Consider the following 14,808-nt stretch of genomic DNA (forward strand, 5'->3'; position numbering starts at 1 on the left):
AATGATTGTATCTAAATTATAGTGTGATTTTTGTAGTCTTTTCACACTAAATTACAGAGAAAAGAAACTCTTTTCTTTGCTGAAGCTATTGATGTCTGTATAAATTACTTTCTTAAACTGATCGCCAGTTGACTAAGTTATATTTATTTGTTCAAAGGTGTCCATTTTAGGAATCCTTGCACCAATTATCAAACTTTTATGCTCATAGAATGAGAAATACCATAAAACTGGCTGCTATTTAGAGCTGAGACTAAGTAAAATAATAGTAAAACGTCCACTGACACAAATTGCGGATTATTGTTAATGCTTTGGACTTTAAATTATATATAAAATAAATGTAAATATAGAAACGTCAATACCTGACCAAAAATAAATAAATTAATATATCCAAATATTGATAATGAAGGCAATAATTGAAAAATTATAGTATATATATATATATATATATATATATATATATATATATATATATATATATATATTGATAATTATGGCAATGCTGACTTTCCAAAAAAAAAAAAAAAAGATTTTACTGATAGGCAGAAGACAATTCTATTTATATCTGTAAAAGTTTTTCTTATTTGTATTTTTTCCCTTCATATTTAATAACAATAAATTTTATATATATATATAATTTTGTCATTATTGATCTCCAGATAAAAATAAACATATTTTTAAACAAAAACAAAAAACAATGTATAGCCTCTTTATTTATATATATATATATATATATATATATATATATATATATATATATATATTAATAAATAAATATTCCCAAATATTGTTAATGCTGACTTTCCAAAAAAAAAAAAAATTACTTGACTGATATGCAGAAGACAATTCTATTTTTATCTTTAAATGTTATTAAATATGAAGGAATCAAAAAATTAATTTGTGAGAAAAACTATCCACTTTTTTGTTTTGTTAATCATTTTGTTATTATTGATCTCCAGATAAATATAAACATATATATATATATATATATACATATATATATATATATATAACAATGTATAGCCTCTGTATACAGTGTATATATATATATATAATTAATTTAGCCAAATATTGATACTGAAGATGACTTTCGAAAAATAAATATACCCAAATATTGATCATGATTGCAATGCTGACTTTTGACAAATTTATTTCTATTTTTTTTTAAACTGTGAACGTTAATAAATATGAAGGAATGAAAAAATACAAATAAAATAATTGTGAGAAAAAAATATCCATTTTTTGTTAATTTAGTCATTATTGACCTCCACATAATATAAAAATGTTAAAAAACAATAAAAAAACAACAATGTATAGCCTCTGTATATCTAAATTTATTTACCCAAATATTGATAATGATAGCAAAGATGACTTCTGGGAAAAATAAAGACTTATTTTTATTTGTGAACATTAAATATAAAGGAATAAATTCATGTTAAATTTACAAAATAAAAAAATGTGAGAAACTATCCAGTTGTTTTTGTTGTTGTTGTTGTTAATAATTTTGTCATTATTGATCTCCAGATTAAAAAAACAACAGTATAGCCTCTGTATATAAACATTTATTTACTCAAATATTGATAATGATGGCAAAGATGACTTACGAAAAATAAGTAAATAAATAAATATACCCAAATATTGTTAATGATGGCAATGCTGACTTTTCAAAAATAAATAATTATTGAAAAAATGACTTGACTGATATGCAGCAGACAATTCTATTGTTATTTGTGAACGTTATTAAATATAAAGGATTTTTTTTAAGGACATTTCTTAGGTCCCCATGAGGAAACAGGCTTATAAATCATGCACAATGAGCTTTTTTGATGAAGTAAAAGTGTGCACAATCTCCTGTGAGGGCTAGGTTTAGGTGTAGGGTGTTGTACCCTGGGCAACAATATTCAAGGGCCCCATCATCACGACCCCAGGATCACCATAATATGGTCATATATAGAATATATTACTTTAATATACAGTAAATATACTCAATACTTCAAATCCTAACTGTCATCATATTTTGATTTACAAATATTTAAATGCTCATAGAACTACAAATGCACTACTATGTCCCCTATCAAAGACATTCACTCACATATGATGCTATGAAAACAAAACACATCAGCATCTGTACAGTATAATCTGGTAAAATGAATAGATAAGCAACCACTTTCAAACCATTTGCCAGTAGCCAACGTTACTTTTTTCCCCGGTACTTTAGCCTACTTTGTGTAAAAACGAAAACATTTATTTCAGTGAAAAATAAGTCCAAACTCTCTATTTTAATATTTTGAACAATCTTTTGCTTTTTTTTTTTTTTTTTTTTTTTTAAATTCGTATGTGTTTTAATTTTTCTGATAATCAAATGAAAGCATAAACATTTATTTATTTTTAATCAAATGAAAAATAAACCCTTTTAATTTTTGGCAAACAAACAGAGGTTTACTGTTAAAATCAATACATGGAAGAAAAATTATATTCAGTTTAAAACGTTTAAATAATAATTGTAGTATTTTTTTCTACAATTAAGTGGTTAATCTTGTTGTAATATTTATTTTTTATCATATATATTGTTTTATGTAAATTATTTAAATAGGAATATATAAACACCTACATTATACTGTACAAAAGGAATACAAGACTAATATTGTTGTTACATGTTGAACCGTACTTTTATTTTGACAGGTTGTCGTGAAGTTTCTGTGTGTACAGTATGATATGATGCTAGTTTTCTTAAATGAAACGGTAAAAGTGACACTCACAGCAGTTTTGGAGATTGAGTTTATCTGTTCATGTGAGGTGCAAATGTAAAAAATTACCGTGAGCGTCACGCGTGCTTCAGTACACGCGTAGTAAAAAAAAAAACGCGTCTCCACCATTCATATTAAAACGGTCTTTTTGCATTTAAGTTTTCACAGACACTAGTCCATATCGCGATTTGAATTAAGTGACAGACCAACTTTTGATTTATTAATCCAAAAATCGACGAATTCCGTGGTATTCCGCGCTATAGTAAATTCCGTTTTTATGAATGGAGCGCGCGATCCCGTCCGTGTTTTCGCGGAGGAGACATTGTAAACGCGCGACTATGTAGAGACAGAAATGACATTCCTTCGTGTAAATAAGATAAATAACATAAGGCAATTTATTTTGCTCGTGCCCTTGCTGTCCTGGGCCCTTTAGATGTCGTGGGCCCCTGGGCAATTGCCCAGTTGCCCGTATGGTTAATCCGGGCTTGGGTGTAGGGCCATAGAAAGTACGGTTTGTACAGTATAAAAACCATTACGCCTATGGAATGTCCCCATAAAACATGTAAACCCAACATGTGTGTGTGTGTAACTAACAATGAAATTAATTGTTCTACCTAAAAGATTGTTTTTTTTTTTTTTTTTTTTTTTTAACGTCTACCTACCCCAACCCTAAACTTAGCCCTTACTATAATACAAAAACAGTATTATTGTTGTACAGTGTGATAAAAATAACGTTAGATTGGTGTGCGCATGCCCAGTGGTCAGATCTGTCTCCCCTCTAGTCTAAACCCATATACTGACATACCTATATATATATATGTATATATATATATATATGACGGAACGTTCTGTACGTGCGTGGCTGCTGTAGCACGCTGTACCGCACGTGCCCACCCCTCCCTCACGTGCAGACCCATGCTGCAGAGCACGGACCACCAAGCACCAAATCGACCGCGAAAAATGATGTGAGACGCCGTCATTACGTATCTTAAACATTTTTTGGCTATCAGTTTATGTTTGGTAAGCCTCAGGGTCATCAATATCAAATTCGTCGCAAATATGCCACCAATGTGTAAATGTTTTAATGTTTATGTATGTTTATTTTTATCTCTTTATCTATGACAATTCGTTTTTCTCACAATGTCTTTTTTAAATTTTATTCCTTCATATTTAATAACGTTCACAAAAAAAAAAAAAATAGAATTGTCTTTGCATATTAGTCAGGTCATTTTTTATTATTATTATTATTCTTGGAAAGTCAGCATTGTTTATGATCATGCATTTTGTTTATTGTACTTCCTGGCTGTGTTTGTAATTCTTTTACATCAATAATAAAAATATATATATATAATATAGAAAAATAAGCTAATATGAATACTAACAGTCTAACGATTTGAACAGTTAAATATTTTTGTTTTTTTTAAAGAAGTCTTTTCTGCTCACCAAGACTGCATTTATTTGATCCAAAGTATGGCAAAAACATTAAATATTTTTAATATTTAAAATAACTTTTATTTTTTAATGTATTTTAATAAGTAATTTATTCCTGTGATTTTTAAAGCTGAATTTTTAGCATCATCAGATGATTTGCTGCTGAAAAAACAAGCATTATTATAATTATGTTGAAAACAGCTGTGTAGATTTTTTTTTCAGGTTTCTTTGATGAATAAAAAGTTCAGAAGAACAGCATTTATCTGAAATATAAATATTGTGTAACTTTATAAATGTCTTTATCATCACTTTTGTTCAATTTAAAGCATCCTTGCTAAAAAAAAGTATTTTAATTGCTTTTAATTTCTTTCTTATAATTAATTGCTTTTCAGTGCTATTGCATATGTTACAAAAGCTTTTTATGTCGGATAAATGCTGATCTTTGGATATTTCTATTCATCAAAGAATCCTGAAAAAATGTAATTTTTAAAATATTGATGATAGTAAATGTAAATAGTAAATAGTAAATGTTACTTAAATAAATAGTAAATGTTTCTTGAAGAGCACATCAGCATATTATGATATCAGCATGAATGATTTCTGAAGGATCAGTGACACTATAAAGATTGGAGTAATGATGCTGAAAAATTCAGCTTTGCATCACAGAAATAAATTACATTTTTAAATATATTCAAATAAAAAACATTTATTTTAAATCGTAACTATTTCAGAATTCTGTTTTTGCTGCACTTTAGATCAAATAAATACAGAAGAGACTTTAAAAATCATTAAAACATCAAAACGTACTTTTGACTGGTAGTGTAATTTTGTCCTTTGACTGAGCTTTTTTATGAAACATATTAATTTATGGGAAAAAAGGACAAAAAATACCCTTACATATTATTCACTTTTGTAACCGCACATATGAAAACCAGGGGGAAAGCTTAAAAAGAGGTCGCATTTGTGACACGCCTCCCCCGTTTAATGAATGAAGTGGAACAGGCCGCTAAAGCCACGCCCCCTCGAGTCCGCTCTCTCCTTTTGATGTTATGATTGTTTATGTCAGTCAGACGCTTAATGGAGGAAGTGACAAAAAACACCCAAACAAACCTGTCGAGTTTCCCCAAGTCCGCAGCTTTTCAGGGACGTTATGAGAAATAGGATTATTGCCCCGAAACATATGTTAACACAGGGGCTAACAAACTCATGGAGCTGCGAAACGGCACACAGGGGAGAATAACGAGCCTCCGGCGGGGCTGCAAGAGAGCCGAGCCGCCCAGCGCGAACATCAGGCGGGATGCCAGTAAAGTCCTGCGCCCGCTGCCCGTGGAGACCAACGATGAGGAGGAGCTCATGGAGGAAGAGCACTGCTTCTCCACGGGCTTCCTCAAGCATGACAGTCTCCATCCCGCGATGAAGTTCTTCAAGGCGCCCAGGTATTGCTTGATTCGGGAGGTGGGTCGTGGGAGCTACGGTGTGGTGTACGAGGCCATCGCCCGCAGGTCCGGAGCCCGGGTGGCCGTGAAGAAGCTCCGCTGCGACGCGCCTGAGAAAGTGGAGCTGGCGCTGGCGGAGTTCTGGGCCCTGGCGAGCCTGGAGAAGAAACACGAGAACGTGGTGCAGCTGGAAGAGTGCGTGCTGCAAAGAAACGGGATGGCACAGAAAATGAGCCATGGGAACAAGCGAAACAAGCAGTATTTGAGATTAGTGGAAACTTCACTAAAAGGTAAACAATCAATAATTGAATGCATAATTCAGATAATGATATTGATTGATATCTGATTTATTATTTCATTCTGAGATGCATAAAGCGATGCAACTTTGTAAGCATGTTCAATTGCACACTTTTAATGCAATGCATGCATGTTATTAAATGCATGTCACTATACGTGCACAAAGGCATTCTGTGCGTGAGGGAACATCATGTTCCAGCGCTCCTCATGCATTAACCCCTTCACTGCCACACAGGCCAGTTTGGATGTTCACCTCTGCTAATCTGCTTTGGTCATTGTGTGCAGTTTTCAAACTCTGAGTCACTTTTTTCAGTAGATGTAATATATTGTCATTTGTAGGCCTGTTTGTCAAATCAGATTAGATGAAACAGTCACTTTTGCAGACATTTACAGAATAAAGATTGATTTGTAAGTCATTGCAATGTCAGTTTTGACTCATTAGGTGTTTCAGAGTGATGCATAACTGCATGTAATAGACATTTATTAATTGCATTGCATTTAAAGGTCTGGAAATCATAATTTCCCTGATATTTCAATGCATATCTGAATATAGTCTTGACATGAATGCTTATACATTCCACAGTCTGACATGCTATGCTCCATCTGAAATGGTTTTAAATTGCATGTTCATAAGTTGGGCGTTTTGTGGTTTGGTGTGTTGAGGTTGCGTGTTTGTGGTGTCGTGTGAGCGCTATATTTGTGGTTGTGCTCAGCAGTAGCAGGATCTATTTTGTGCTGACCGCTGTTATGTAAGTGTCACCATTTAGTGGCCTCGTCCACAATGGAAAAACTAATCCTCACGTTACAGGCCTGTTTAGAAATCTGTTTGCGGATGCATTTTGGGTCATCTAATATTGTTCTATAAATGTTTGTATCAGTTCGGGAATTTTTGAAATGTGTCTGCCTGACCAGGTCAGATTTTTGCTTGTGACCTGTCATTAGTAGGTCAGTTTGGCTAATAAGCACATTTACGGATCACCACTTAGATTTTTGATTTGAAACCGTTCCCATTTTGTGCAATTTTCAAAATTTAATCAGGTTTGCATTATTTTTCTAATAGATTTATTAATATACTGTCAATGTGAAAAGGTTCGTACTTTTGTAGACATTTACAGGATAAATATTCATGTTTAAATCATTGGAATCACAAGAAAGGCTTATTAAATAGGGTGATGCATTAACTCTGCAATAGAAATTTCCAAAAGTTTACACCTTAGGTTATAACAGGAATTTCTGAACTTCTTTGCCAGCCCAACCCTTTAGACCTAAAATATTTACTTGAAGAACCCGCTTGTAATAATTCAATAATTTTACAGCACATTCACGTTAACAGTTCTTGATAAAGATTAATTTTTAAGTCGTTGCAATCACAAAAAGCACATTATGGCCCGGTTTCGCAGACAAGGCTTAAGCCTAGTCCTAGACTAAAATGTAAGTCTGAGTTGTTTCAACTGAAATAAAATTGCACTGATTGATTTTAAAATATATCAGTGCCTTTGTTTTGTCTCAAAATGCACCCCAGTAATGTTTTTTTCTAAGCATGTTTATAAAAATTACTTAAATGTCCTAATTGAACTATGGTCTAATCCTGGCTTAGTCTAAGCCCTGTCTGGGAAACCGGGCCTAAATGTTTTAGAGAGGTGCATAACTTAAACATATTTTTAAAACAGAAATTTCCATGATTTTTAAAAGATTGTATTACTTTATATAATTTTTTTGAGTCTTGGAAGTTTTACTTTTTTTTTTTTTTTTTAATTCCCCAGTTTTGACATTAAGTATTGCATTTTCCTTCAGGATTTTACTTTTAAAATTTTGGATAAAGTTATTGAACAATAAGATTTTTAATGTTTTTAAACAAATCTCTTCTGCTCATCATGCCTGCAATTATTTGATCCAAAGTACAGCAAAAGCAGTACAATTCTTAAATATTTTTACTATTTTATATAACGGTTTTCTATTTGAATGTATTTTAAAATGTAGTTTTACTAATATTTCAGAAGCTGAATTTTAGCATCATTACTCCAGTCTTCAGTGTCACATGATCCTTCAGAAATCCTTCTGATATGCTAATTTGCTGCTCAAAAAACATTTATTATAATTATCAAAATTTAAAACAATTGAATACATTTTTCAGAATTCTTTGATGTATAGAAGTTCCAAAGATCAGCATTTATCTTTTTTGGGGGGAAAGAAATGTTGGAAATGAATACTTTTATTTAGCAAGGATGCTTTAAATAGATCAAAGGTGATGATGAAGACATTTATGTTACAAAAGTTTTATATTTCAAATACATGCTGAAAAAAACTTTCTATTCATCAAAGAAACCTGAAAAAATTCTACTCAGCTGTTTTTAACAATAATAATAATAATAATATTAATAATAATAAATGTTTTTTGAGCAGCATATTAGAATGATTTCTGAAGGATCATGTGACACTGAAGACTGCAGTAAAAATTCAGCGTTGAAATCTCAGGAATAAATTACATTTTAAAATATTCAAATAGAAAACGGTTATTTGAAATAGTAAAAATAAAATAGTAAAAATGTTTTTGCTGTACTTTGGATCAAATAAATGCAGGCTGGGTGAGCAGAAGAGATTAAAAACCTCCTTAAGCATTACAAAGTTTACTAGTGGAGTATTTATTACAGTACAAACAAATCAAAGTGTTAACCAAAAGCCTAATACAACTTAATTTTTGTCTTAAATGTAAATGGCTGCAAGTGTTTAATAACCCAAGTTTTGGAAAACGGCTTCAATTTGTTTTCTAGGATTATGGGAAATGCCCATTCCCAAGTGTTTATAAGTTCCTACAGCAATTGTTTGGGTCACAGACAGTCCACCTGTTCTCCATGTATTTTCCAAACACTTGTTTCCTAAAGCTAAGTTGAGTTAGTTATAACAGAACTCAGACAGATTATCAGCGCTTACTCTCATGCAGCGTTCTTTGGAAGGCCTCCAAACGTGCCGATCAGTGGAAATCTGTGCTCAGCTAAAGTCTGATTGGTGTTTTGCTCGCCTGTCTGAGTTAGCTAAACCAACATGTTAGATCTTCTAAGGCTTGGAGTATGAACAGTAAAGCCGCTGTAGTTTGAACAGGACTGGGATTAATCAAACACAGCCATGTCTGTTTGTTAATGAGACAGAAACAGCGGCGTATCAGTTAGAGACCAGCGACATTCAATAAAGAGCCGTTTCATCTGACTCAGCACAAATATCTCAGTGAAGCATATGAATAGATTATGGAGTGAGTTTGATTTGCCAACAGTGGTTTACAGTAACTGCAAATTCCAGCTCTAACCAGGATTATTAAGTTAACTAAAACTAAAGGCATTAAAGATTTTACTGCAATGAAATATTAAATAATTTAAGCTTAACCATAATTTAACTTGATGTACTAAAATAACTAAAACTAAAATAAAACTGAGGGGAACATTTTTATATATAATATAATTTTATCTATAATTATATCAACTATATTTCGTTTTAAAGTTTAAGTTTCAGTAATTTTGTTGTGTTTTTGTCATTTTTATGTATATAAAATATTAGTAGTATAAAATATTCAAAATGTGACTTAATTAAATAATACATTACAAGTGCAGTTAAATATAAATAAATATAAAACCAAACCTAAAATATTAGTATTTATAGTATCAGTGATATAGAAAAAATATTATATATATATATATATAATTATTTCAGTTAAAGTTTCAGTAATTTTGTTGTTTGTTTTTATTATGTAGATTTTCTTTAAAAAAAAAAAATTACAGAAATTTTAAATAAAATAAAATTGACAATAGAAAATATTCAAAATATTAATAAATGATAAGATAATAAATCATAAAATACTGTTAAATATAAATGGCAAATCCATTTTTTCCCCAAAAATAACATACATTTAATAAAATGTTAATATAGATATAGTAGATTAGTGATATGGGAAACACAACAAAAACATTTTTTGAATATTTTTATTTTGAACTTATTTTAAAGTTTCAGTAATTTTGTTGTGTTTTTGTCATTTTTTTTATGTACATATATCTGACAAAAACACAGCAAAATTACTAAAAGCTTAAGTAAAATTCAGTTGACAGTGGAAAATATTCAAAATATGACTAAATTATTAAATAATACATTATAAATGCAGTTAAATATAAGTAAATATAAAAACAAATCTAAAATATATTTCATAAAAGATTAGTATATAGTATATCAGTGATATTTATTTAATTTTAGTTAAAGTTTCAGTAATTTCTTTCATGTTTATGTATATTTTAAATATTAAAATAAAATTTACATTCTTAAAACATATTTCTGATCTTTTTCTAAAAAAATTTTTGATTTATAATAATATGGAAAAATGTTTTTGAGCAACAAATCAGCATATTAGAATGATTTCTGAAGGATCTTGTGACACTGAAGACTAGAGTAATGATTCAGTTTGCATCACAGGAATAAATTCCATTTTACAATATATTCAAATAGAACCCAGGTATTTTACATTTTAATATTTTTTCACAATATTACTAATTTTACTGTATTTTTAACCAAATAAATGCAGACTTGGCAAGAGTTACGAACCACATTCTACTATCATTCCAGGTGAGCGTATCTTGGGTTACCCAGAGGATCCATGTTTTCTTTGGTTTGTTATGGAGTTCTGCGACGGCGGCGACCTTAACCAGTACATCCTCTCGCGGCGACCTGACCCGCGGACCAACCATAATTTCATGAAGCAGATGACCAGCGCAGTGGCCTTCCTCCATAAGAACAACATTGTCCACAGAGACCTCAAACCAGACAACATTCTCATCTCGCAGAAATCCGGAACCCCGTTAATCAAGGTCGCTGACTTCGGCCTCAGCAAGGTTTGCGCAGGGTTCAGCTGCATAGAGAACGAAGGTGACAACCAGGTTAACAAAAACATGAACATTAACACATTCTGGTTGTCGTCAGCGTGCGGCTCTGACTTCTACATGGCGCCGGAGGTGTGGGAGGGCCACTACACCGCCAAAGCGGACATTTTCGCCCTCGGCATCATCATTTGGGCCATGATCGAACGGATCACTTTTATTGACGCCGAGTCCAAGCGAGAGCTCCTCGGCACGTATGTTCGACAGGGAACTGAGATCGTCCCGGTGGGCGAGGCCTTGCTGGAGAACCCAAAGATGGTCCTGAACATCCCACAGAAGACGCGGAGCATCATGTCTGAAGGCGTCAAGCGGCTACTGCAGGACATGTTGGCGGTCAACCCTCAGGATAGGCCAGATGCGTTTCAATTGGAGGTTAGAATGGACCAAGTCACATGTGCGGCTTAAGACGACCCCATTGGCCAAAGCAAGCACTCAACTTTTTCAGGTGGGTTGCAATTACTTAGTATTGTTTTGGATGTTGTATTCAACAATTTTGTCCACTTCAGTTCAAGATATTCCAGAGTAAAAGTCAAGAGTGTAGTTTAAATTCCATGAGAAGTATTGGGAAATCTCGGCTCTTAATGCATCGTGTTTCCTTCTAAAGCATCAGTGAGCATTTAAATCTTCTGTAATAGTTGCATATGAGTCCCTCAGTTGTCCTCAGTCGGAAGAGATGGATCTCAAAACAATAAACACACATCAATGATATTGAATATTTTGGCTTTTGTCATTATTCGAGTAATTCACTATTTTGTAGAGGGGCGTCAAAATGACAATTTTAAGATCTGGAGCCAAACAATTACTTTAGAAAGATGGTAACATTGTTATTTTATTTTTACTTTTTTTTTTTTTTTTTTTTTTACATTATTAACTCTATTCATAAAATCTGCCATCTTTAGTCATCTATGTTTCATTATATGGCAATGATGATGTTCAAAAATGTGAAAAACGGTAGTTTTTTCCAAATTTTGCATGGCTGTAATTCAAGAAGTGTTAAAGATTTTCTAATATCCTTTTAGATTTTGGTTTTTAATAAACTTTACTTTTGGTATTCTTACTTTTAAGGCCTTACATTGTTCAGATCCAGAGATATTGGGGTCTCAATATGGCTCCGAGAGTAAATTGTAACCAAAAAACCAAACATAGTGGTCAGAAGTCAAGAAGTCTCTTCTGCTCTTCCTCAGTGTGAAAAGATAGATTTCAACACATTAATAGTGACAAAAGCCAAAATATCCAATGTTATTAAGTGTGTTTACTAGAGTAGTTCACTATTTTGTAGAGGGGTGTCAAAATGAGAATTTTAAGATTTGGAGCCAAATTACATTGGGGAAAAATACTTTAAAAAGGTGTTGGCACTGTTATTTTATTTTTACATGGAGATTGGTAGCTTTATTAATAAAATCTGTTGACTTTAGTCATCTTTGTTGCATTATATGCCAGTGATAATGGTTAAAAAATGGGAAAAAGCTCTTTCTGAGTTGTTTTTTTCCGAAGTTTGCATGGCTGTAACTCCAGAAGTAATAAAGATTTCTTAATATCCTTTTAGATTTTGGTTTTAAACAAACTTTACTTTTGGTATTCTTACTTTTAAGGCCTTACACTGTTCAGATCCAGAGATATTGGGACCTCAATATGACTCCGAGAGAATATCTAAAAGTGTAAATAATATTTATACCAGAAACCTATCTAGTTTCACTCTTTCAAAAAGATTGTATAGAATAATACACTACCAATCAAATTTTTGAACAGTAAGATTTAAGTCTCTTCTGCTCTTCCTCACTGTTAAAAGATGGATCTTAAAGCAAGAAGACTGACAAAAAGCCAAAATATTTAATGTCATTGATGTGTGTTTACTAGAGTAATCCACTATTTTGTAGTGGGCTGTCAAAATGACAATTTTAAGATTTGAAGCAAAACAAAATGACTTTAGAAAGATGGTAGCATCGTTATTTTATTTTTACGTAGGGATTATTAGCTCTATTCATAAAATCTGTTGACTTTAGTCATCTTTGTTGCATCATATGCCAATGGTGATGGTTCAAAAATGGAAAAAAGCTCTTTCTGAGATGTTTTTCCCAAAGTTTGCATAGCTGTAACTCAAAAAGTATTAAAGATTTTGCGTTTCCCTTTTAGATTTTGTTTTTTAACAAACTTTTCTGTTGGCATCCTTATTTTTAAGGCCTTACATTGTTCAGTTCCAAAGATATTGGCATCTCAATATGGCTCTGAGAGTTAAAATGTACTTTGAAATCGCAGGAATTAATTACATTTAAAATATATTCAAATACAAAACAAATGCATCAAATAAATGCTGGCTTGGTGAGCAGAAAAGACAAAAAAGTGGTAGTGTAGGTCTACAAAAATGCATAATCTTTTCAGCCTTTTACAGTACGTAAGTAATAGTTACATAAATTTATTTATGCGTTACAGAACTCGAAAGTTCCAAATTGGTTTTACTCCAAGCTAGGCCAATTTTGAGTTTGCTTTCCATAGTTCTTCACCTATTCATTAGAACTATGGAAAGCAAATCTAACCCATTTGGCCTCAGGGGCAGCATGTACCCTGCGAGGCTGCCGTGCCCTACCCATCGCACAACTCACAGGCCTGTTTGGTTTTCTGACGCCACACCCAGCTCCATGATTGATCTGATTAACAGGATCTGACACCTTTTTAGCAGCAGAATGCACTCTGCCAGAGGCGATAACGTCAGAGTTTTATATGCTACATACTCAACCAGGTGCTTCATGTTTTGGGTAGAAACCAAAAGTTATATAACATTATTTTATTGCATTCTTTTACGAACTTTGCATTGGATAAGATTCAACTGAAAAGGCCACAGGAAATTAAATGCATTTTTAGAAGCAGTTTTAGCATTTATATTTAAATTATTTTTGTTTATACATGTGTAATTATTTACATATCAGTTTTAAACCTAAAAATGTTAATAAATTAATCAAATAATAAATTAATAATTATAGTTTATATACATTATTTATTATATAATAATAAATTAAATTAACATTTAATGTCAACTTTTTTATTATTTAATTTTATTAATTTATTTCAACTATTTTAATTTTCATATTAACGTGTATTTTAATATTTCGTTTATTTGCTTATTTATTTACTTTTTAATTTGTTTAAGGGTTCATTTTTCATGTTGGAAGATTATTCATTTGCAAAATCACATGCCACAATAATGTAAATGTAACGTGCAATATTATGTTAATTGATCAATTTAATATTTAATGTTAATGTTTTTAAATGTTTATATTTTATTTAATTCATTAATTTCAATTATTTAAATTAACATTTTATATTAATATTTATTTAGATATATTTTATTTAATTGCTTTTTTATTTGTTTTGGATTGTTGTTTATTGGTTTATTTAAAATTAGCTAAATCAGTAATAAATAATTCAGTAATAATTATAGTCAGACACCAGAATAATGTAAACGTAATGTGCAATATTATGTTAATTATTCAAATTAATAATATTTAATGTCAGTGTTTTTAAAATGTTTATATTTTATTGTATTAATTTATTTGACCTTTTTAAGTAAATTTTTAAATTAACATTTATTTAAATATATTTTATTTAATTGCATATTTATGTATTTATTTGCTTATTTAAAGGTTTGTTTATGTTAAGAGATTACAAATTTGCTAAATCAGTAATAATCAGTATCAGTGAAATTAGCAAAATGAGTAACAAATATATCTGAGTAATAATTATAGTATGCCACAATAATGTAAATGAATGCGCAATAATATATAAATGATTTAGATTAATAATATTAATTATCAGTGGTTTCAAAATGAATATATTTTATTAATTCATTTTGACTATTTTATTTTTTTATAAACATTTATTCAAATATAATTTATTTATTTGAGGATTTAATAAACTTGATTTATTTATACATTTTAATCAAATTAAATAATATTCTGATTAATCTGATAAATAAAAAATTAATGCCTATAT

At 30.9% G+C, this 14,808-nt stretch overlaps 1 protein-coding gene across 1 annotated transcript; it reads left to right on the forward strand.

Moving 5' to 3' along the window:
* The first annotated feature begins 5,263 nt into the window (after positions 1-5,263).
* Positions 5,264-11,267, forward strand: stk35 (serine/threonine kinase 35). The gene is made up of 2 exons (XM_073823755.1): positions 5,264-5,901; positions 10,511-11,267. Exons 1-2 carry the CDS (start codon positions 5,382-5,384, stop codon positions 11,224-11,226), a joined length of 1,236 nt encoding a protein of 411 aa, XP_073679856.1. The 5' UTR covers positions 5,264-5,381; the 3' UTR covers positions 11,227-11,267.
* Positions 11,268-14,808: the final 3,541 nt, after the last annotated feature.

This window comes from Garra rufa, chromosome 18 (genome assembly GCF_049309525.1).
Source record: "Garra rufa chromosome 18, GarRuf1.0, whole genome shotgun sequence".
NCBI classification, from domain to species: domain Eukaryota; kingdom Metazoa; phylum Chordata; class Actinopteri; order Cypriniformes; family Cyprinidae; genus Garra; species Garra rufa.

Coding starts and splice junctions, on each gene's coding strand:
- stk35 (XM_073823755.1), top strand. CDS start 5,382: ATGGAGCTGCGAAACGGCACACAGGGGAGAATAACGAGCCTCCGGCGG. Junction 5,902..10,510: donor AGTGGAAACTTCACTAAAAG/GTAAACAATCAA, acceptor CTATCATTCCAG/GTGAGCGTATCTTGGGTTAC.